The sequence below is a fragment of the Pinus tabuliformis genome, chromosome 8 (genome assembly GCF_031772625.1).
Source record: "Pinus tabuliformis cultivar Carrire ecotype Pingquan chromosome 8, CPIR1, whole genome shotgun sequence".
NCBI classification, from domain to species: domain Eukaryota; kingdom Viridiplantae; phylum Streptophyta; class Pinopsida; order Pinales; family Pinaceae; genus Pinus; species Pinus tabuliformis.
In genome coordinates, this window is record NC_142294.1 from 760,882,134 (window position 1) to 760,905,817 (window position 23,684).

Sequence of the window (23,684 nt, forward strand, 5' to 3'; positions counted from 1 at the left end):
AAATTTGAAAGTTTAGCTTGCTCACTTTCTATTTTGAGCAACATGTCCACTGTCTTTACCATCCTCATTCCCGTCCAAAAACGAGGCTAGATAATCCTACTTCCATCACTTCTAATAAGTGATTATAGTAACCATTATGTTTTTAGTTTTTTTTGTTTTTTTTAAATATATAAATTATTTAGCTTTTTATTTGTAACATGATAATAACTTTGATCAACAAACCTAATTGAGATAAGAGCACATATATTTTGATGTCTTTATATTTTTCTTCTGAAAAATGAAAAAACTTTGACTTACCAAAAAAAACTAGTCACAGTGAAAAAGCTTTTTATGTAGTTCACCTGAGGCAGATTACCTTAGTGAGAACTCTAGTTTCCGATTCAAGTGTCAGTGGATCAAAAACAAATCAAATATATCTTAGCAAAAAAACACCACCTTATCTATTTATAATTTAAACGGATTTTTCATTTTAGTGTGTTCAAATGCGATAATGGAATTAAAATGAGTGAACAAAAGCTCATCGCCTAAAGATAAAAAGCTTGGAGATGAGATCCCCTCACACAAATTTCGTGAGTTGCTGATGTGTGGTTAGTATGCAACCAGTTAAAGGCTTATCAAACAAAATGCCCTTTTACACTTCCATGATAACCCAGAAAATGATATCGATAATTTATTCATGAATATCAGCCATGGCGGTGTGCCCTAAATGCGAAGTGTCAGGTAGACCGTTGATCGATTGGTCGGTTGGTCGGTCTTCCGCGGTGAAGACAGGTGTCCGGCCGGCAGACCTTCAAATAAATACGTCTTAAAACAAACGATCAGCACGCACTTCAGCCAATCGAATTAAATGAGGATGAAGACCAGATCTCTGCAAGTCCGCTTCCATCGCTCTCGGATCGAATCGGCCCCGTGATCGGCACATAACGAAGTAATATTTCATGTGATTGCTTTTATCAACAATTTCGATAAGGCCAAATGCAGTCTCCTACGCCTATTTCCAAGAAAAATGAAGTCTCTCCGTCTTTTACCCTGTAATAAATCATATTCGCTAAAGGACAATTCCTTTCAGCTGGCGGCATGCAGATGATCAAAATTGTCACTGTTGGAGTTTGTAGAGACTAAGGCAACCATATTTAGCGCACTTTAAAGAGTAAATTATTTTGCTTCTTTGCTTCTGTCCAGTCCACACAGACTCATATTTAGCGCACTTAGCAAATCATTTTGCCTCTGTCCAGTCCACACAGACTCGGCTTTAAAGAATTTTTTGCATACATCACTGACAGCTATGGATTGCCGGTTGAAATTAGGGCGAAACTTTGTTTCTTGGTTGCAGTAGGGTTTCTGGCCGAAAATTGAGGTTTTGGGAGAAATTTCGCAGATTCGAGTTAAACAAAAAGGAAATTGCTTTAAAGTTTGATATAATGCCGGAATTAAAGAAGATCTGTGCACTCAATTGAGTGCTTCTCTGCAACTCATTTGTCACTTCTCCTTCAAATTTGTAAATGCATGTCCAGAAGATCATCTTGTCTCGAAGAAACGCTCAGGCAATCAGTAACAAGTTTGTTAAAGCAAAAATAAATGGACATTCCTCTGTGTATACAATCTACTTAAGCAGGTGTTATATTTTTAAATTTATATAAATAAAGGGGCAGCTGAGCTGGTGCTGTGAAATATTAGAAGTTTTTCGTCCTTGGAATCGAGGAAATAGCCTTCAAACGAAGAGAAATTGGAGAAAATCCAAACGTGAAAGACAAAGGAGGGGAAATTTGACGTCTGAAAATCAGCAACGCACGGGCTACAAAAATGTACACCAGAAAGAAGCTCGATTCATCCGGTGGAAGTTCGGGCCGCACTTTCGATCTCAGGGCCATTGCAGCAGGTTCAAATGGAGCACTGGTCAGTACACTAAAATTATATATAAAGTGCTGCTTTGTTTAGTTTGAGAAGGATTTTGCACGTTATGTTGACGATATGTCACTTTCTGATTGCTTGAATTTATGCACGTAACAACGCATATTAGAGCTTCATTGCTGGTGTGTGTCCGATTGTTTTATGTCTTGCTCTGGTTTGGTTTTGTTTGCATGTTTTCTTATTATGTAAGATTGTCCAGCTAAATTTGTTTTCGTAATTACCACCAAAGCAATTTTAACTTCTTGTTATGGAATAATTTTAGACACAGAAATAAATGTTGTTGGATTTGAATATGAAACTTATGTGTGCCCAATTGTTTTATTTCTTGCTCTTGTTTGTATCGTTTGAATGCTCTAGTCGGAATTTTCATTTAAATTTGTTTTGGCAATTACCACCAAAAGCAACTTCAACTTCTTGTCATGGAATAATTTTAGCCCAACATTTTTAAATTTGTTTTGGCAATTACCTCCAAAAGCAGCTTCAACTTCTTGTCCTGGAATAATTTTAGACCAAAAGAAATGTTGTTGTTGGAATTGAATATGAAACATACATGTTTGTCCACCGGTCGTTGGAGTGGGAACCTAATAAGTTCCAAAATGATTTTACCAATCCACTTACAAGGCATCCTCATCCTCATAGAGTTATTTTTGAGAAATTTATAACCTTAGCCCCATAGGGCGTTCTCATGCAAGATTAACGTGCAGAGAAGTGTTTTCAGGCAAGCAGGCAAAGATCTCTTGCATAGATTTTGTAGGATTACTATTTTTAATTTTTAAATTTGAATATTTTAGGTAAGATATATTTATTTACATATCCACAACTTTTTATTAAAAAATATTGAATTAAAGTGTGAATTTCAAAAAGTATAGTAAAAAATTTACATGTTTTGATTTCAACAAAGATAAGGATAAAAGTTCTAAGTTTTAACCATTTTGCAAACTCAAATGAGTTTACTTTTAAAATTTGACAATGTTGTATAGGAAACATTCTAGTACCTACCCAGTATTTTTCATCAAAAAATATTATTTCAAAGGGATACTACCAAAGTAGGTGATTATAGTAGAAATTCCACATGTTTTGATTTCCACACATAAAAGCGTAAGTTCCGATTTTTTTCAAACTCAAATGTTTGAGATTAGCTTTTAAAATTTGACAATGTTGTATAGGAAAGATTCTATGTTGCATTGGTTTTTGGGATGGGGAGTTATAGTGCAGGGACATGCCCTCGAGACTATTAAGGGCACCCCAAAATTCTTCGTGGACAATAGGTTGGGGACGTCAATTATAATTATACATAAGTAGAACAAGTTATACCATATAGTATTATATACAACCTCTACACTTGTCAATTCTAAAAAAATTTGAGCAATTTAAAAAGGGTTGAGTGAAACTCTATTATTAGTTGCTAGACATGAGAAAAATGCAATTTGGCTTCAAGAATTTAAGTGAAACTATTTTCAATTTCAAGTAAGATCCACAAAGGGTCTATGAGATAGACCAAAATCTCTATAGCAACTTTTGATTCTCATATTTCTTGTTAATGATGATTATGTTAAAATGTAAAAGGTGTTCCCTTTTCAATGGGTTTTGAAAACTTTTACTATTGTGTTGAAAATGAATTTAAGTACTTTGGTTTTGTAAAGAGATTATATTCATATTTTAGATGAAAAATGTGTTTGAATAGGAATTTATTCAATCATTTAGCACCATATCCAAGTCACTACCATGTGATTATTTTCACAATGGCTGTGGTTGGGATGGTGGAAGAACTAGAATTGAATGACTCTTGGAAACCCATGTACAATATGTAAAAGTTAAGCTGACTCAAAAAATGAGAAGAAAAAGAGCAATGACCATAACAGTTGGTCCTTTGAAATGTTATATTTCATATTTTCTTGACATGGAGGCTTTTCTTCTTTTAATTTTTAAGCCAAAAATACAATATTTAAATCACTAGAAACCCAAATTGAAACCCATCATACAAATCCCAAGTTTTGATCTGCAACTTGTATAACAAATTTAGAATCAATGCAATCCAAATATAGTGGATAAAAGAAATAGTCATATTGTCCAATCAGCATTGTCTATGATTGTCAAAATTGAAGATATATACTCAGATTATCCTTGAAATTTTCCCAAAGAACATAATGAAATATGCACATGACATCCCTAAAATATGTCTGGAACATCCTGAAATTTTCTCAAAATGTATTGGGGACGGTGAGCAAGTCCTTAAGTCCTCAATGAAGTCCCCATTCGTTTGAGGATGGTTCCTAAGGGTCTACAATTCCCCAAAGCACAGGGATGCACGGTAGGTAGTTTTTTTGGGGGCAGTTCCTCGTGCAACATAGGAAATATTCCTTTACCTATTCAAAAAAAAATATTGCAAAATATTGAGTTTAAGGGTTTCTATCATGTTCAAATAAATCACAACATTTTAGGAGTGATAGGAGTCTAGATTTTACCCTAAATGAAACCTCAAATGTTAAATCTTGGATTTAAAATTTTAATAAGCACAACATTTTAGGAGTGATAGGAATCTATATTTTACCATAAATGCAACCTCAAATGTTAAATTTTGGATTTAAAATTTTAATATGTTGTAGAGGACAAATTTTTCTACCTTCACACAAATTTTTGTCTAAGAAAATATTGAGTTTAAGAATTGTGCAAAAGCCTCAAACTAAGCGTGAATTAAATCTCATATTTCATTCCATGTGTTTATTTTTTAATTGGATTGGATTCTTTAAAGCAGAGGAGGTATCTTTCTACTTGCTCATGATCGAACACATTTAGGAAGGTTAAGATCAAGGGTTTCCCCCCTAGTTTTTTACAAGCAAAAAGGGGGTAAGGAATGGAAGCTAACAACTGGGATGAAATTATTAGTACCACTAGGAAATGTTTTCAACTCATTTGCTCACATACATTCATTATACCTAATATGCATGCACCGTTAAAGTTGTTAATTATTTTTTTATTCAGTGGAAGTGGTTAATCATTTGAATTGGGTTTTTTGGTTGTTTCTAATAGTCAAAGAGGTGATTTTTAATTGTGTAGAAGTGAAATTAATCATGTCAAAAAATGAAAGAACTTGGAAGCAGATAGCCATGACTATTTTAAGATCATGTTTTAAATATTTGTGAGTTTCTTGTAACTAGGATTTTTGGTTCTGAAGGTTGTATCATGCTAAATAAAGATAGGATCTTGTCAACTAAGAAGTGTGTGTGAATGGAGAAGTGCATGCTTGGCCCTATCGAGTGGATGCTTCCCCACCTTCATTGATGAACACCATAGTGAACATGTAGGTGTAACATAATTTCCATTACTCATGGTGATTTGAACCAAAGAAATACTAACACGAAACTAGTAAAATGTTCAACATGATTAAAAAAAACCAATTGAGCTTATCCCTTAGATTCATAGAGGTATTTTAAATCCTCTATGATTTTAATAAAAATAGAAGAATTGTCATTATATTTTCATAATGTTAATTTTCAATCACATGGCTTATTATTATGGTTGTTATTTGTAGTTTCATATTGTAAATTAAGATCTATGTCATTTTGCAAAAGAGTTGAAACTTACAATGTGAGGTATAATAGTGGTTTCATAAGTGTTATTTGATGTTGTAATAAGGTTAGATATTAAAAGTTTGATTAATAGGTCTTAAATGCCAAGGAGGTATATGACTCCATGTCACTTATCGGATAATCAACAACACACAAGATTAAATCAAGTTCTTAGATATGACATCCCTTTTTGTCAACCCTTTTCTAAATGTTATTATGAATTGTAAAATTCATGTACATAATTTTTATTTATAAATGATGATTGGATGAGATGTGACATGGATTAGAGGTATCTAGGAGGAGTTACTTGCAAGGCATATTTCCATTTAAGTTATCACCGAACTTCTTATGGGGAGGGATGGACCGCTATAGGTAGTTAATGGAGAAAATGGGATCTTGATCAAGAGGATGAATCTGCAAACTACCTTGGGGTTTGGGTTGTTAGTGTCAACATGTAAGAAGAGAGGGGGAGAATAAGGTGAAGCAGAAATTATGATGCGCAAGACAAGGGCGAGGGGGAGAGAACTCGCTGAGAAAATATAGGAGACGTGTCTTCCTAGCTTTCACATTCTTGGATGCATGTGGGCTTGTAATAGTGTGTGTGGACTCCTTGTGCTTCGTGTGTGCTTGTGAGGCCTATGTTGAGCCTTTGCGTTAAGGCCATACGAGAGTTTGGTGGAGTAGAGATGCTCTTGTGATAGTTAGGTTAAGAAACCCACAAAGGCTTGTTGACTAAGAATCACCTGGGTCGTGGTTGTGCTTCCAAGGCTGATAAAACCACTAGAGACTAGTTGGTTGAGAACCTACTGAGACGTTGAGGCACCCTAGATCTAGTGGGTCGATAACACCCTGTGTTTCCTTTGGGGGTTGAGAACATAGGTGGGAGCACCACTAATAAGTTGTTGGTTGTAACACCCCCTCCTCCTAGGTCTACCCAAGCAACCGGCTAGCCAGGGTAAACATGCGACAAGAGAGGCCACTATAAGGGATTCAACTTCCTTGGTGACCTTAAGGAATTGGAATCAATATAACACCTTAAGCAAAACCATCCACATCAACAACAACACCCTCAGGAGACATCTCAGTCACTTAGGCATCATGTCCTTGAGTCCCAATGATGTTTTAAGCCTTTTAACCACTGGTCACTCTCATGTTATAGGCATGACAACATCCAGAAGCCAAAGTCACTCTCACAAGCCTATGTGCCAACGTCCCTGGACTCTTTTTAGCAGACATGTGCCAGCGTCCCCGAGATTTGAGCCACTTTTCTAGCCCAGAATCCCGGCCTCTGCCCATAACTTGTTACAACCTCTAGAATTCATCAAAGACATGATGACAAGATAAAAAAATCAAAATTCAACCTTAGGACTAGGCCTAAGCATCCCCAACCGGGACTAAAATTATGTCAAACACTTGGCATCAATGCAACCTACAGGTCTAGGATACAAGACAAAGCATGAATGACTGAAAGAACTTATTAAACGTGACCAAAAGGATCACTACCTTCTCCTTTGAACTTTTATAACATCAATTAGGTCTTTCATCCATCCATTTAACAATTACAAGTAAATACATGATATAAATATGACATGAACCATTGATATAACCATGCGTATAACCAACATAAAACCATATAAATATCAGAGATAGGACAACCATTAAATCCACATATAAACAAGTGAAAAAGTAAGAGAACTTAGCTTTTATTAATCATAGGCAAATCCGACCAGGTTCAGGACTTCCACGCACCCCTTAACTGTAGACATGGCTGAAACAAATCTTTCTTTTAGACAGACACCCATGTGCCATATTTCAAGAATGAATGTGGGATCTCATAGAAAAAGCAATCCAAGAACAACCAAGGGAATCCAGAGGTTAAACCACCTCCACCCTCATTAAACCATGATCACACCAAAATTGGTGTTCCGACCATAACCGAACGAACTTGAAATGCCATCCAGAATCCATCACTATCCTTGAGGAATTTTTCATCTCCTTGTACCTCAAGCTTTACCGTAATCCAATCACAGATCACTGGGCCCTAAATCGATACTAGTCTCTAAAGCTTTACCTCAATCCAAACCTTGATCACTAGGCCCTAAACTGAGACTTCTCCCTCAGGATTTACCATGTATCCTGCCAATACCGGTTAAGGAATTCCTAGGCCCTTGGGAATGAAACTTGAGACCACCTCCGCCCCAGATTTTGAAATCCATCCTACAAACCAAAGCCCAAAAACCGAAATAAACATCCCAACATCATGGCATCTGGAAAAAGGCAAGGCTAGGTTGAAAACACTTGTCACAACCTGACAAAACCATGCCACCGACAACAAGAGAACCATACACCAACATGCAAAGTCATGCATATCCAAACCAGCTAGGAAATCACACATGCAAAAAGTTATTTGCAAGTATTCCTGTTGAAGCTGCCTGATCTTGCTCTTCTTCCTTGATCCTTGCTTTCCTTCCTTTCCCTTTGCTTGCTTTTCCTTCCTTGATCCAAATCTAGAGTGCTCTAAGAAAACTCTAAGTGACCAAGAGTAAGAAAGAGACAAAGAGAATAATGAGAGAGCTCCAAACTTGAATTGACCAAAGGTTAGAAAAAATCTTGCCCATTGATCCTCATAAGCCTTTTTATGAATGAGGTCTCTATTTTCTTCATTTTCCATTGTTTTCCTTCAATTTCCTCCTCACATGCAACCTGTGACCTTTCACCTTACTTTTCTCCTAATTTATTTAATTTTCATAAATAAATGTGCCAAAAATGCCTTTTTTCCTTTTAATTCCTTTGTCATAGCCTTTGCCAATTTTCCTTAGCCAAACACACATCCAGTGATGCCCATTAGGATATCTTACCAAAGTGTCCCTTAACCGTGGTCTTATTTTGCCTTTATTAACTTTTGCCATTAGGATATCTTAGCAAAGTGTCCCTTAACCGTGGTCTTATTTTGCCTTTACATGAAATTTTCACCAAGGTTGTTACAGAACCATCCCCCTTAGGGAACATCATCCTCAGTATTAAACCAAACCAAGACCTCAGCAAAACCACTGAAAAACAAACATACATCCTATGGAGCTTTACAACTTAGCTTGTTGCAGTATTTACAATGAAAGACCTGCTCAAAAGAAAAACATCATGACAACATGACAATATAACAACCATGCCACTTATTGGAGCTTTATAACTTAGCTCATGGTGGTATTTACATCCAAATACATATACATACATATACCAAATATCAGCAAAACATATGCTAAACATAAACTAACATCAAACCAAAACCGCTTTGCCTCAACCACCAAACAATGAAGGATACAGGGCCCACATCTGATCCACCATCTCCCATGTAGCTTCTTCGGGCCCAAAGTGATTCCACTACACTTTAACTTTCTCTATGCCTCTGTTCCTGAGCATGAGATACTTTCACTGCAATATGCATTGAGGCTTCAACTAGAACTATCCTTCTTGCTCCACCTGCAATACAGACCAATCAATAACATGATCAACATCCTATATACTTCTTAAGCAATGACATATGGAAAACATCATGGACTTTCACTATTAGAGGTAGTGCAAGTCGATATGCCATTGGTCCAATCCTCTCAAGGATCTCGAAAGTCCTACAATATCATGATGCAAACTTGGCACATGATCCAATCCTCAAAGATCTTTTCTCAGGCTTGATGCACAAATACACATGGTCCCCAACCTGAAACTCCTTTAATACCCTATGTTGATCTGCATTACTCTTCTGCCTATCCTATACTGCCTTTAGATTCTTCTTTATAACATGCATTTGTTGCTCCACGTCCACCAACATATCCGGTCCAATAATTACCCAGTTCACTCGATCACTCCAGCTGATGGGAGTGTTACAACTCCATCCATACAATGCCTCGAAAGGACTCATCCTAAATGACTCCTGATAACCATTGTTGTATGTGAACTCAACCAATGGAAGATACTACTCCCATTTCCTCTGTTGTTGCATCACATACATCCCCAACATATCCTCCAAGATCCTATTGACCTTCTTTGTCTATCCATTTGTCTGCGAATGATAAGTTGTACTGAAGGCCAACTTTGTACCAAAACTTGCAAATAGATCCTTCCAAAACTTGGAAGTGAACTTTTCATCCTTGTCTAACACAATCTTCTTCAAAACACCATGCAATCTCACTATCTCTCTGATGAACACCTGTGCTACCTCACTCACTGAATATGTAGTCTTTAATGGAATGAAGTGAGCTACCTTTCTCAACATGTCAACCACGACCATATAGAATCATGTTGCCTCACTGTCCTTGGAATACCTATGATAAAATACATGGAAATGACCTCCCATTTTCATTTCGGAATCACTATTGGTTGTAGAAAACCACCCGGATGCTTACATTCCACCTTAACCTGCTGAAAATCTAAACATCTACCACAAACTCTACCACTTCCTTCTTCAGACATGGCCAATAGTATAACTTCTTCACCACCATCAATGTCTTTTGATATCTTAGATGACCCGAGTATGGCTTGGCATGAAACTCTCTCAAGATAAGCTTCTTGAGCTCACTGCAATTCAGAACATAGATCCTGTCTCTAAATCTCATCAAACCATCTATCGTGAGACGATAATCTGCATCCTGATCACTTGTACCTGTACCTGTACATGTACCTGTACCTGCACCTGTACATGTACATGCACCACTACCTGCACCTGTACATGTACCTGTGTTCTGTTGTCCTGCCTGCAAGATCTTATCATGTAACTCTATCCCATAAGAGCACATAGCTACTATGTGATTTAACTATACCTTCCTGCTAAGAGAATCTGCAACTCGGTTCTCCTTTTCTTTGATGTATCTAATCTCGAAGTCGAACTCACTAAGGGTAGCCAACCATCTAGCTTGTCTGGCATTCAGATTCAGCTGATCAAACAAATATCTCAACCCACTATGATCGCTCATCAATGTAAATCTTCTACCCAAAAGATAATGTCTCCACATATTCAATGCATGTATAATCAATGCTAGCTCAAGATCAGGTGTTGGATAGTTCTACTCATGCTCATTCAGTTTCTATGACTCATAGCACACTACCTGTCCTTCTTGCATGAGAACCCCACCGAGTCCTCTCTTGCAAGCATCTATACATACTACAAACTCCTTGTCCGGATCTTCAATCTTTAGCACTGGTGCAAGTTTCAACAATTTCTTAAGTTGCTCAAAACTAGCCTCGCATTCTTCTCTCCATTTGAACTTCTTACCTTTCCGCTACAATGATGTGCTAGGATATGCAAAGTGTGAGAATTTCCTGATGAACCTCTTGTAGTAACCTGTCGATCCCATAAATGATCTCACCTCATCCACATTCTTAGGAGCTTCCCACTCCATGATGACCCTTATATTTTCTGGATCTATTACTATGACATCCTTGGAGACAACATGCACCAAGTAATGTAACTTAATCTGAAAGAAGTTGCACTTGCTAAGTTTAGCATACAACTGGTGTTCTCTTAGCAATCTCAACATTGCTGCTAAATTCTTGGCATGCTCTTCCTCATTTTTAGAATATACCAATATGTCATCAGTGAATACAATGACAAGCCTTTCTAGATAAAGACACAATACATTATTCATCAAACACATAAATGTAGCTGGAGCATCAGTCAAACCGAATGGAACAACAACAAACTCATAATACCCATACCTAGTCCTGAATGCAGTCTTGAAGATATCCTCTTCCTTGTTGTGTACCTGATGGTATCTCGATCTCAAGACGATCTTAGAGAACATTGTTGCTCCCTTCAACTGATCGAACAAATCATAAATCCTCAACAATGGGTACATGTTCTTGATCGTTACCTTGTTCAAATGTTTGTAATCAATGCACAATCTAAGAGTACCATCTTTCTTCTTTACGAACAACACTGGTGCACCCTAAGGAAATACACTTTGTTATGCAACCAACTCACAAAATAGAAGAAAAGATATATCAACAACTTCAAAATCAGCCTCTTCGAGGGGGCAACCTCCTTTACATTACACAAATGAACAATTCTTGGATGATTCAAATGGAAAAACCTCCTTTATATATATAGGAGTCTAAGGGGTCACAATATAATCAAATCCAATATAACAATAATAATTTAAGGGCACAACAATAACATTAGTGGGCTTCTATGGGGCACAACAATAACAATAAGGGGGCTACTCTAATAACAATGAGGGAATACACTAGTATTATAGGGACCTAACATGCCCCTCTCATTAAAAAAAAATGTTGTCCTAAACGCTTGAGTTGTTCTGGATGCTTCTGTATAAAATTCTCATCCTCCCATGTGGAATCTTTCGCAGGTAAGTTCTTCCACTTGATCAGATACTCTGAAATTGATCGAATTTCGTAGCTGTCAAATTCTTGTTTCCACGACTTATTCATGTTCCAATATGACTTTTCCTTCCTCATTAAGTTTTGGTAATATTGTTTGAACTGGGAGCTTGTCACCTATAACCTTCTTTAAGCATGAAACATGGAAAACTAGGTGCACTCGAGAAGATGTAGGAAGTTCTAATTTGTATGCCATAGTACCAATATTTTGCAACACCTTGTAAGGACCATAATACTTTGGTGATAATTTATTACCCTTCTTTGCTTGCTTGAGGGACATTTGTTTGTATGGTTGTAGCCGTAAAAATACCCAGACGCCTACATCAAAACTTCTTTCACTGCGATGTTGATAAGATTGTTGTTTTATTCTATTATGCACCAAAGTGAGGTTATCCTTCAAGAATTGGAGTACTTGTTGATGCTCAATGTGATCTTCCACTGCTTGAACCTTAGAATTTTCTAGTAAAGATGATGTGATCAAAGGTGGATTATATCCATAAAGTGCCATAAATGGGGTCATTTTTGCTACAATATGGAAGGAAGTGTTATACCACCATTCAGCTAGAGGTAACCACTTCACCCATTGTGTATGTTTATCATATACAAGGTTATGAAGATATCCTTCCAAACATTTGTTCACTATCTTAGTTTGCCCATTTGATTGAGGATGATAATATGAGCTATAAGCTAATTGAGTATCCAGACAAGAAAATAATTCCATCTAAAAATTTCCTGTGAAAATAGGATCTTGGTCACTTATAATAATCTTTAGGTTTCCATGTAACTTTTGAATTGTTTCCATAAATGCATTAGAAACTGTACTAGCCTTAAATGGATGAGATAACGCACAAAAATGTGCATACTTGGTAAGTCTATCAACTACCACCATGGTGACACTCTTTCCTTTGGACTTGGGAAAACCTGTGATAAAATCCATTGAAACCTCCTCCCAACATTGACTTGGAATGGATAAAGATTGTAATAGACTCGGGGTCTTAATTGTCTCAACTTTATTTTGTTGGAAAACCAAACATTCTGCCACAAACTTTTGAATATCAGATTTAAGGCCATCCCAAAAAAATCCTTCTTAACCGTGTGGTAAGTTTCTTAAAATCTTGATTGCCCTCCTAAGGGAGAGGTGTGCAATTCCCAAAGAATATTTTGTTTGAGCTGGGAATTCTTACAAAGGTACAAGCGATCTTTGTACCATAATGAATCATTATTTCAACTGAATGTCTCAGATGTACTAGGATCTTGCTGCAACTTTTGAATGAGTGCCCACACTTCTTCGTCATTCTTCCATTCATCCTTTGCTTTGGTTATCCAATCTAGTTGGATAATATGAATGGCACAAATAAATGCTTCCACATCCTCATCCTTTCTTGAGAGTGCATCTGGAACAACATTTTTCTTCCCTTTTTTGTAGATAATTTCAAAGTCACAACCCAACATCTTTGTGACCCATTTTTTTTTCTCTTTTGAAGATAATCTTTGTTCTAAAAAGTATTTAAGTCTATCATGATCTATTTTTATCTTGAAGTGCCTTCCCATTAGGTAAGGTCACCATTTCTTAGGTGCATGTAGTATTATCAAGTTTTCCTTCTCATAAATAGCTTTGTGTAAATACTTTCGTTTGATTGGACGACTTTCAAAAGCAATGGGTCTTCCTTCTTGCATTAAAACAGCACCAATTTTATTTCTTGAGGCATCACATTTCACAATAAACGTTTTTCTGAAGTTTGGCATAGCTAAGACTGGTGCTTGGCACGTTGCCTCTTTAATATGCTCAAAGGCCTTGGTTGCTTCTGGAGTCCAAGAAAATGCATCTTTATTCAGTAATGTTGTTATAGGTGTTGTTATTCTTCCATAATTATTAACAAACTTACGATAATACCCTGTCAACCCGAGAAATCTTTGCAGATACTTTTATGGATGTGGGTATTTTCCATTCCTTAATGGCTTTAATTTTGTTAGGATCTACCTTAACACCCTCATGAGATACAATGTGACCCAAATATTCCACCTCCTGTACTCCAAAGAAACATTTGGAGGTTTTTTCTTATAATTGTTTCTCCTCCAATAGCTTGAACACCCTATCAACTATTGAACATGATCCTTCCAAGACTTGATGTAGATTAGTATATCATAAAAAAATACTAACACAAATTTTCTAAGGAAGGGTTTAAAAATGGAATTCATCAAACCTTGAAATGTAGAAGGTGCAATGGTAAGGCCAAAAGGCATGTCCAAAAATTCAAAATAGCCCTCATGAGTTCTAAATGTTGTTTTCGGAACATCTTCATTCTTCATTCTTATTTGATGAAAACCTGAACAAAGATCTGACTTGGTGAAGTAAATTTCTCCATGTAATTCATCCAATAATTCATCAATGATAGGAATGGGAAATTTGTCTTCAATAGTGAGCTTGTTGAACTCCCTATAATCTGGACACATGTGCCATGATCCATCATTCTTGTGCACCAATACCACTAGAGTAGAGAAAGAACTTTGACTAGGTTGAATTATATCAGCCTCTAGCATTTATGCAACCATACGTTCAATCTCACTCTTTTGGACATAGGGATATCTGTAAGGCCTCATGTTTGGAGAAATACTTCCTGGAATCAAATGAATAGCATGATCATGATCACGAATAGGTGGGATGCCTTTGGGAGTCTCAAATACCTTGGAATGATTTTCCAAGACTTTTTGGAGGTCTAGAGAAATAGATGATTTTGATGTTTAAGCCTCAAGTGAACATAATTTTGCAATTACACCACGTTGTTCTTTCTTTAGAAGCTTTGTCATGCTATTAGAGCTAATTATGTTTCCTGGTTTCCATGTGATACCCCTTAATTCAAATTCCTTTCCTTCCCAAAAAAAATTCAAGAAAAGTTCTTGAAAATTAAAAGCTATCGTACACAAAGATTTTAACCATTGGACTCCTAGTATCACATCAGCACCACCCAGTGGAATGGAAAGCATTGGACTATTCAATACATATTCTCCCATGGATAGCTTCATATTATGGCACTTTCCCGATCAATTTATGGTTCCTCCATTTGCAACCATCACTTGACACTATGGTGTTGGATATAGGAAGCAATTTAATTCCTTGGCTATCTTATAATGAATAAAATTATGGATGCTACCCGAATCAGTCAACATTATTACCTTTTTCTTCTTGATATGTCCTTCTATCTTGAGAGTTTGAGGAGTGGTAATTCTTGCCAATGCATTACAAGATATGATCAGATTCATTTCTTCTTTCTCTAGGGTTGGTTCCTCATGTATATCTTCTTCTTTTGATGTTTCTTATTCCTTTTCTTCCTCCTCTTCATAATCGATGTAAAATAATTTCTTCTTAGCAAACTTATGACCTTTAGTGTACTTGCTGTAACAAATTCCTTTTGCCCTTTTTCCTTGCAATTATTGTGGTGTCAACCTTTTAGGTTGTGGAAGGCTAGGAGAAACCACACTTACATATTTATAGTTGTGAATGGTAGGCTTCCTTGTTGCCATAATTTTGCTTTCATTTTTTCTTGCCAACCTGAAGGCCTTCTCCAATGAATCATGTTCCCAAAGGAAAACCTCATGTTGGATGTTATCCTTTAGATTCCCTATGAATACATCAATCTTATGCTCCTCTAGAATATCATTTACCCTTATATTCAACTTTTGGAAGTCCTCAATGTGCTCCACCATTGAACCCTTTTGTTTGAGATTTATCAATTGGTTAAAGAAGGTGTTTCTCTTTGTATCCTCATAATGTGCTATCATTTCCTCTATAAAAATTGACCAAATGACAATTTCTTTACAAGAGAAAATCCATCGATACCATATAAGCTGATTGGGTTCTAAATATAAAGTTGCAATGTGTACCTTTTGTGTGTTTTTCACAATATGGAGATCAAAATATTGCTCCATCTGTAGTATCCATGTTACAGGATCCTTGCCATCAAACTTCCTCATATCGATCTTTGGAATATGATGGGTCTTGATTAACATTTATTTTTTTCTCATCATGAGTTTCCTCTACTACCTTTTCACCAATACGAAGCATTTCGTGTAGCAACTTTTCCAAACCTCCCTTCAAACCTTCGATGTCTTTCTTCAAATCTTCAATGTTGTCTTTTGATTCATTGATGTCATTATTCAAACCATCAATCTTACCTTCCATGTCATTCTTCAAACCATCCATCTTATCTTCCATGCAATTCTTCAAACCATCCATCTTAGCTTCTGTTACATTTTGTGAGTGTGAAATTTGTTGCACTTGGTCTCGTAATTTTGATATATAATGTTGCATTTCATCCTATTCTTCATCAGTCATAGAAGAGATTTCGGGTTTCTTACTAGGTGTTTCTATTTTATTTCTTCAGGGCAATAATTAATGATAATTATGCTTCATTATTCCCTTTGAATCACTTCAAACTAATTTTTCAAACAAAACTTATGCAAATTTTTAAAAAGACTACACACCTTTTACTTTTTTGTTTTGCTTTGTAGGAGCTCGATTTTGAATCTAATGTATCTCTGAAATTTAGGATCTCTAAGGTCTAAAATTTCATCCTATCGTAGACTTCTAAGTCCTCTTTCCAACCCCACAAGTCTGATCAAGATTGGATTTTCCAAGAAAGAGTTATGCCTAATCTCCCACAATGACTTGAGTATACACTAGTTCAGTAGAGAAAACTTGTACGAAGTTCCACGTGTCACGGTTTCAACCTTCAACCCTAAAAATGATACCCAACAAACTATAGTCTGTCCTATTTCTGTATCTTTCTACGAAATTTGAATTTGATGCTCAGAGAGAACATTATGACGATTTTCCCAAGGTCACCTATTTGGGATGGAATTCGAGAGCCTGCAAAAACCCTAACTTCCTCGGTTCATATCTCCGAAAATTTTGTGAGAAGCAGTTTGAAATTCAGACACAAAGTTCTTCATGATGTCCTCTCAAATGGGTTTTTTTCATCTTTTGAAGCTTCGTAGAAAAAATGTTATAGAGAATATTCCATAATGACCCGTTTGAAGCAGTGAAACCCTATATCCAAAGCTCTAATACCAAATGTTATGCAACCAGCTCACAAAATAGAAGAAAATATAGATCAATGACTTCAAAATCAACCTCTTTGAGGGGGAAACCTCCTTTAAATTACACAAATGAACAATTCTTGATGATTCAAATGACAAAACCGCCTTTCTATATATAGGAGTCTAAGGGGTCACAATATAATCAGAGTCGACATAACAATAATAATGTAAGGGCACAACAATAACAATAAGGGGGCTACACTAATAACAATGAGGGAATACACTGGTATTATAGGGACCTAACATATTTTGCCTAATGTATTCCTTGTCGAGCATCTCCTTCAACTGCAACGTCAACTCTACCAACTCAGGTGTGCTCATCCTATAAAGTGATTTTGATGCTATAGTTGCCCCTGACACTAACTCAATAGAAAAGTCTACCTTCCTATGAGGTCGCAACATTGTAATTTCCTCCGGGAATACATCCTGAAACTGCTACAAAACTAGGTACATGCTTAACACATCTGCATCCTCAACCTCCTTACCCTTGTCATTGGAAATGTAACTTAAAACGTCACACAGCCTTTTCTACAACTACGCTTAGCCTACATAGCAGTAACCATCCTCATTAATGTAGGTTTCTTCTTTCCCTACAAGGTCATCTTTTCCCCACTAGCATCCACAAACTCAATGGCCTTGTCGAAGCAATCCACTTTGGTACTATGAAGGTACAACCAATCAATACCCAGAATCATATTATACGAACCCAATGGTAGTACATTCAAATGTGTTGTTGTAGGCATGCCATTTAACTCAAATGCATAAGCTCTTACCCAATGGTGAACTCGCTTCTCTGTACCTGTAGCCAATTGTATCAACCAACATTCTACATGCATTTCTTTTCTCAACCCACACTTATCCACCAGATCAGATTAATATAACTAAAGTTAGATCTCAGATCAATCAAAATAGAAACAACTTGATCACAAAGCTTACATACATCTCAACGATCGATGTCTAATGATCGCCTGCCTATTGTCCACAACTACATAGATCTGAGGAATGCTATAACCAACATTACCAACATATGTGCCTTCTGATCATTGTAGATTTGAGGTCTACCACCACTCTGATACTGTGGACAGTCCCTCTTACAATGATCCTTACCACATATCCAACACTGCAATGGTTCCCTACCACCACCTCTAGTATGCTGCTCTCCATGTCCCTTTTCAGTTGTATTGAATCTCTTGTAAGGAACTACATTTTCTTTCTCACTTGCATCTTGAGGTCTTCCTCGCTTTAGTATCCAATTTTCATTAGCTTTCTCATTTCTTTCCAAGTCACACTTAGGCTCAACTTTGCGCTTTTACTACTCAACAATGTTTCAACTTTCGAATGGCCTCCTCCAACGATCTAGGCTTGTCGAACTCAATCTGGTCTTTGTATGCAACTGGAAGTCCACTGATGAATCTTTGAACCTTGTCTTTCTCCTCCCTAAGGTAAGGCACATATCTCAACAAATCCAAAAATATGCTAGTATACTCATCATTTGTCATAGAACTCATATGCAACTCATAAAATTCATTAGCCCTGTCATCAAAGTACCTCTCTGACAAGTACTTCTTCTTAAATATCCTTTTAAAGACATGCCAAGTCAAATATTCCTCATGTATACCTTTGACATTCTTCACGTCTTCCCACCAAATATATGTTTTACCTTTGCGGCTGAAAGTGGCTATCTTTGCTTTCATGTTTTCTGAATAATCATATAATCGGAAGAATTTCTTCATACCAAGAAACCATACCTCTACATCTTGTGATTTATTAATATCTCCATCAAAGGTAGGTGTCTTTTCTTTCTTAAAATCATCTGGTAAATATCCCCTATCACTCCTCCTGTAAGGATGATAATGATGACGATCATGATGCATGGTAGAACCAGAACTGGAATAGTACCTGTGTCGGTCACCTCTCCTATCCAGAGTGTCCAACAACCTGCCATATCTAATCGTGTCAAATATATCTAAAATGTGTCTACTAGGAGATCTACTACCATATGCCCCATTAGTTTCGTCCTCCTATCCATGGCTGATCTAAAGTGGCCCCTGTCCCTGCAATTTTGACAAACTCTAAAGAAGTATAGCATTCACCTCTGCTTGTTTCTCTTGTGCTTGCATGATTTTGTCATTGTCTGCTTTGTAACTCCTTATTTATTCCTTTGGGCTTCTCAATGTATCTTCCAAGTCAGAAGAGTTCCCCACGCCACGCTTCCCATCTGATTGATAGGGATGTTCTATGTAGTCTACCACCTTGCTAGTCATTTGATCTCTTTCCTGCAAGGAATACTATGTCAACTAAACCAAATCACAATAAACCAATGTACCTTAACATAATTCAGGGAGGATACCTTGTCTGCAAGATCATCAAATCAACGTGATACATGTACAACATAAACATAGTAGCATATAGACATATATCGAATAAGTGTATCAATGCATAAACATCATTCTAGTTTGGGTCAGGTCATCAATACACGACCATATCAATAATGCATGATATGACCTCATGCATGACAACAACCATTACTCCATTGTATACATTTCCACATGCAACTATCAACATTAAAAAGTTATGCCTAATCAACTACACATACGTATGAATGCATGTAGTCGAGCCTAAGTGATCAATTCTTGTAACCAACCTACAAGACTAATACATGTAATCAAACAACCAAGAATGCAACCTAACATACAAGGATGTAATCATGCTGCATATAATCATGTAACCATGCATATCCTCCTGACGATGCATCCTACAAAATCAACATCAATTTCCTCGTGAAAACCTTACTACAATCATGATCAACATGATGCAATGCAACAAGCACATGGAGTGCAAGTGTAAGAAACATACATGCAACTGACATTCATGCATGACCAACAAATTCACCCAAGGAGAGCACAACCACCCTTTGATACAAATTTGTAACACCCCCTCCTCCCAGTTCTACCCAACTAACCATCTAGCCAAGGTAAACATGCGACGAGAGAGGCCACTATAAGGGATTCGACCTCCTTGGCGACCTCAAGGAAATGGAATCAAAGGAACACCTTAAACAAACCCATCCACATCAGCAACAACACCCTCAAGAGACATGTTAGCCACTTAGACATCTTTTCCCTGAGTCCCACTGATGTTTTAAACCTTTTAACCCCTGGTCTCTCTCATGCTATAGGCATGATAGCGTCCAGAAGCCAAATTCTCTCTCACAGGCCTATGTGCCAGCGTCCCTAGACTCTTTTCAACATGAATGTGCCAGCGTCCCTAAGATTTGAGCCACTTTTCTAGCCCAGAATCCCAACCTCTGCCCAGAAATTGTTACAACCTCCAAAATCCATCAAAGACATGATGACAAGATAAACAAATCAAAATTCAACCTCAGGACTAGGCCTGAGCATCCCCAACCGGGACTGACATTCTGTCAAACACTTGGCATCAATGCAACCTACAGGTCTAGGATACAAGACAGAGCATGAATGACTGAAAGAACTTATTAAACATAACCAGAAGGATCACCACCTTCTCCATTGAACTGTTATAACATCAATTAGGTCTTGCATCCATCCATTTAACAATTACAAGTAAATACATGAAATAACCATGACATGAACCAATCACATAACCATGCTTATAACCAACATAAAACCATATAAATATTAGAGATAGGAAAACCACTAAATCCAAATATAAAAAAGTGAAAAATTAAGAGAACTTCGCTTTTATTAATCATAGGCAAATCCGACTAGGTTCGGGCCTTCCATGTACCACCCGACCATAGACATGGCTGAACCAAATCTTTCTTTCATTCAATCACCCACGTGCCATTATCCAAGCATGAATGTGGGATCTCATAGAAAAACCAATCCAATAAAAACCAAGGGAATCCATAGGTTAAACCACCTCCACCCTCATCAAACCATGATCACGCCAAAACTGGTGCTATGATCACAACCAAACCAAACTTGGAATGTCATCTAAATTCCATAAATATCCTTGAGGAATTTTCTGTCTCCTTACCTCTCAGGCTTTACCGCAATCCAATGCTAATCACTAGGGCCTAAACCGAGACTAGTCTCTCAGGCTTTACCACAATCCAAACCCGGATCACTAGGGCATAAACTGAGACTTCTCCCTCAAGCTTTACCATGTATCCCGTGAAAACGGTCAAGGGATTCCTAGGCCTTTGGGTTTGAAACTTGAGGCCACCTTCGCCCCAGATTCTAAAATCCATCCAACAAACCAAAGCTCAAAAACCGAAATAAACATCCCAACATCACGACATCCGGAAAAAGGCAAGGCTAGGTTGAAAACCATTGTCATAACCCGAAAAAATTATGCCACCGACAGTAAGAGAACCATGCATCAACATGCAAAGCCATGCATGTCCAAACCAGCTAGGAAATCACACATGAAAAAGGTTACCTACAAGTATTCCTGTTGAAGCTACCCGATCCTGTTCTTCTTCCTTGATCCTTGCTTTCCTTCCTTTCCCTTTGCTTGTTTTCCTTCCTTGATCCAAAGCTAGAGTGCTCTAAGAAAACTCTAAGTGACCAAGAGTGAGGGGGGGAGAGAGAGAATAATGAGAGAGAGCCAAACTTGAACTGGAAAAAGGTTTGCAAAAATCTTGCCCACTGATCCTCATAAGCCTTTTAATGAATGAGGCCTCTATTTTCTTCATTTTCCATTATTTTCCTTCAATTTCATCCTCACATGAAACATGTGACCTTTCACCTTAATTTTCTCCTAATTTCCTTTATTTTCATAAATAAATGAGCCAAAAATGTCTTTTTGCCTTTTAATGCCTTTGTCGTAGCCTTTTCAAATTTTCCTTAGCCAAACACACATCCAATGATGCCCACTAGGATATCTTTGCCCAACATTCAACTTGGAATAAGTGTCTTGTAACCATCATCTTATTTTTCCTTTATTAACTTTTATTACATGAACTTTTCACGAGGGTTGTTACATTGGAAAGTGCACTCTTATTCCTAAAAAAGTAAGGCAACTGACAAACCTCCTTCTTATTTATACATATCTCTCTCCAAGACTAAGTTGAGACTCTTTGTGCCCTGCATTAACCCCTGCTTTGTCTTGTTGTTAGATTAAAAGTGTTTGTGGTGTAATAGTGGGGAGCTGTTGAGAACACCTGAGAAATGGGCTTTATTCATCGTATGTGAGTGATTAGCTTAGAAGTCCTGAGAAAATTACCTCCTTAGGCTCTGCAGCTAACTCCGCGGTGATTTTCTGCAAGAAAATTTGCAACGCAAATAATCTAAGGTTGGGTGGGGAGCTAGAGTCCAATCTCAGTTTCCAAACTCATTTATAATACAAGATAAGTTGCCTATTCATGTTTCGGTGCGAATGAATGCAATGTATATGCTTGTTGTTTTTAATAAAATGCATTTGTTGTTATGATGAATGCATGTATGTTCATGGTTATGGTGAGAGAAGTTTGTACTCTCTATTTTCACTTGTTAGGCATGTGATGGACATCTTATGTATATAAATACTATGTTCTTTGTGTGTGTGTGAGGTTTGTACTCTCTGTTGTCACTTATTAGACCTGTGATGGACATATTGTGTATATAAATACTATGTTATGTGAATGGCCTATGCTACTACGATTAATTAAAAAGGAATGTGTGTGTGTGTGTGTGTGTGGAATCATGGATGTCGCTACAATTTCTCCTGTTGTTTTCTTTAGTGATTGTGTTCGAAAAGCCTGGGTTGTTAAGTCACATGGAGGAATTTCTCTTAGATGTATGACTGAATAACACAAATAATTGAAATTAGTTAAGTTATGTGTGTGTGTGTGTGTAATCATGGATGTTGCTACAACTTCTCCTGTTGTTTGCTTGCGCTGATTGTGTTTGAAAAGCCTGGGTTGTTAAGTCACGTGGAGGAATTGCTCCTATATATATCACTGAGTAACACAAATACTTGAAATTAGTTAAGCTCTAGAAGAATAGCCCATATTCAACTAAGATTTGAGGGTGTCCCTATTAACATATATATATATATATATAGGATGGATTCGTTATGTATCATGGGCATTACCCATTGGTACACATATATGTATGTATGTCGACAAATTGTAAATATTTCTAAGTGCCAAAGGTATATCAAAGGGGTCACTTCAGTTATGTGATGGATGGAATTCCTATCTCACCTTGATGGCATTGATTTGTAACAAGGTCAATGAAAGGTAGCTTGGCGGGGCAACAAACATCAACATGACATCAGGGAAAAAGACATCAGCGTGACGCTAAGATGATGTCATCTCAAAGCCTTAGGTCTTCATAATTCAGGGAAATTTGTGGTGCACACACATGAGAAGGGTCGAGAGTGATGGGACTAGGGAATGGAGAAAGTCCCAGCAAGAGACGAGGATTGTTAATGTATTAAGACCTCAGGGTCTTGAACCTCGAAGGATCCCTTGCATGTGTGGCATATTTCATGGAAGGCAGGGTTGTCGGGGCCAAGATACAGGAAAACTTCAACTCGACAGCTAATGTAAAATATTCTCATCTCGCCCTAGACTTAAAGCAAATTGTTAGGATATGTTTTTGAGAAAAAGGGAAAGGTCAAGACACATAGTGGTTATATCGGGAAAGGGTCACGATGCAAACTAGAGCTTGGATTGCGGGCCCCAACCGAGAGTGACTTGGCATGTGATGTGAAGTGCCATGTGGGCACCATGTGGGGGCCCATGTGGGTTCC

At 37.2% G+C, this 23,684-nt stretch overlaps 1 protein-coding gene across 1 annotated transcript in view; it reads left to right on the forward strand.

The window, feature by feature from the left end:
• The first annotated feature begins 928 nt into the window (after positions 1 to 928).
• Positions 929 to 23,684, forward strand: part of LOC149237824 (uncharacterized) — a 479,771-nt gene continuing 457,015 nt past the window's right edge. The window contains exon 1 of the mRNA XM_089372813.1: positions 929 to 1,896. Coding sequence (XP_089228939.1) covers positions 1,804 to 1,896 — 93 coding nt within the window. The 5' untranslated portion in view covers positions 929 to 1,803. The remainder of the gene's footprint in view (positions 1,897 to 23,684) is intronic.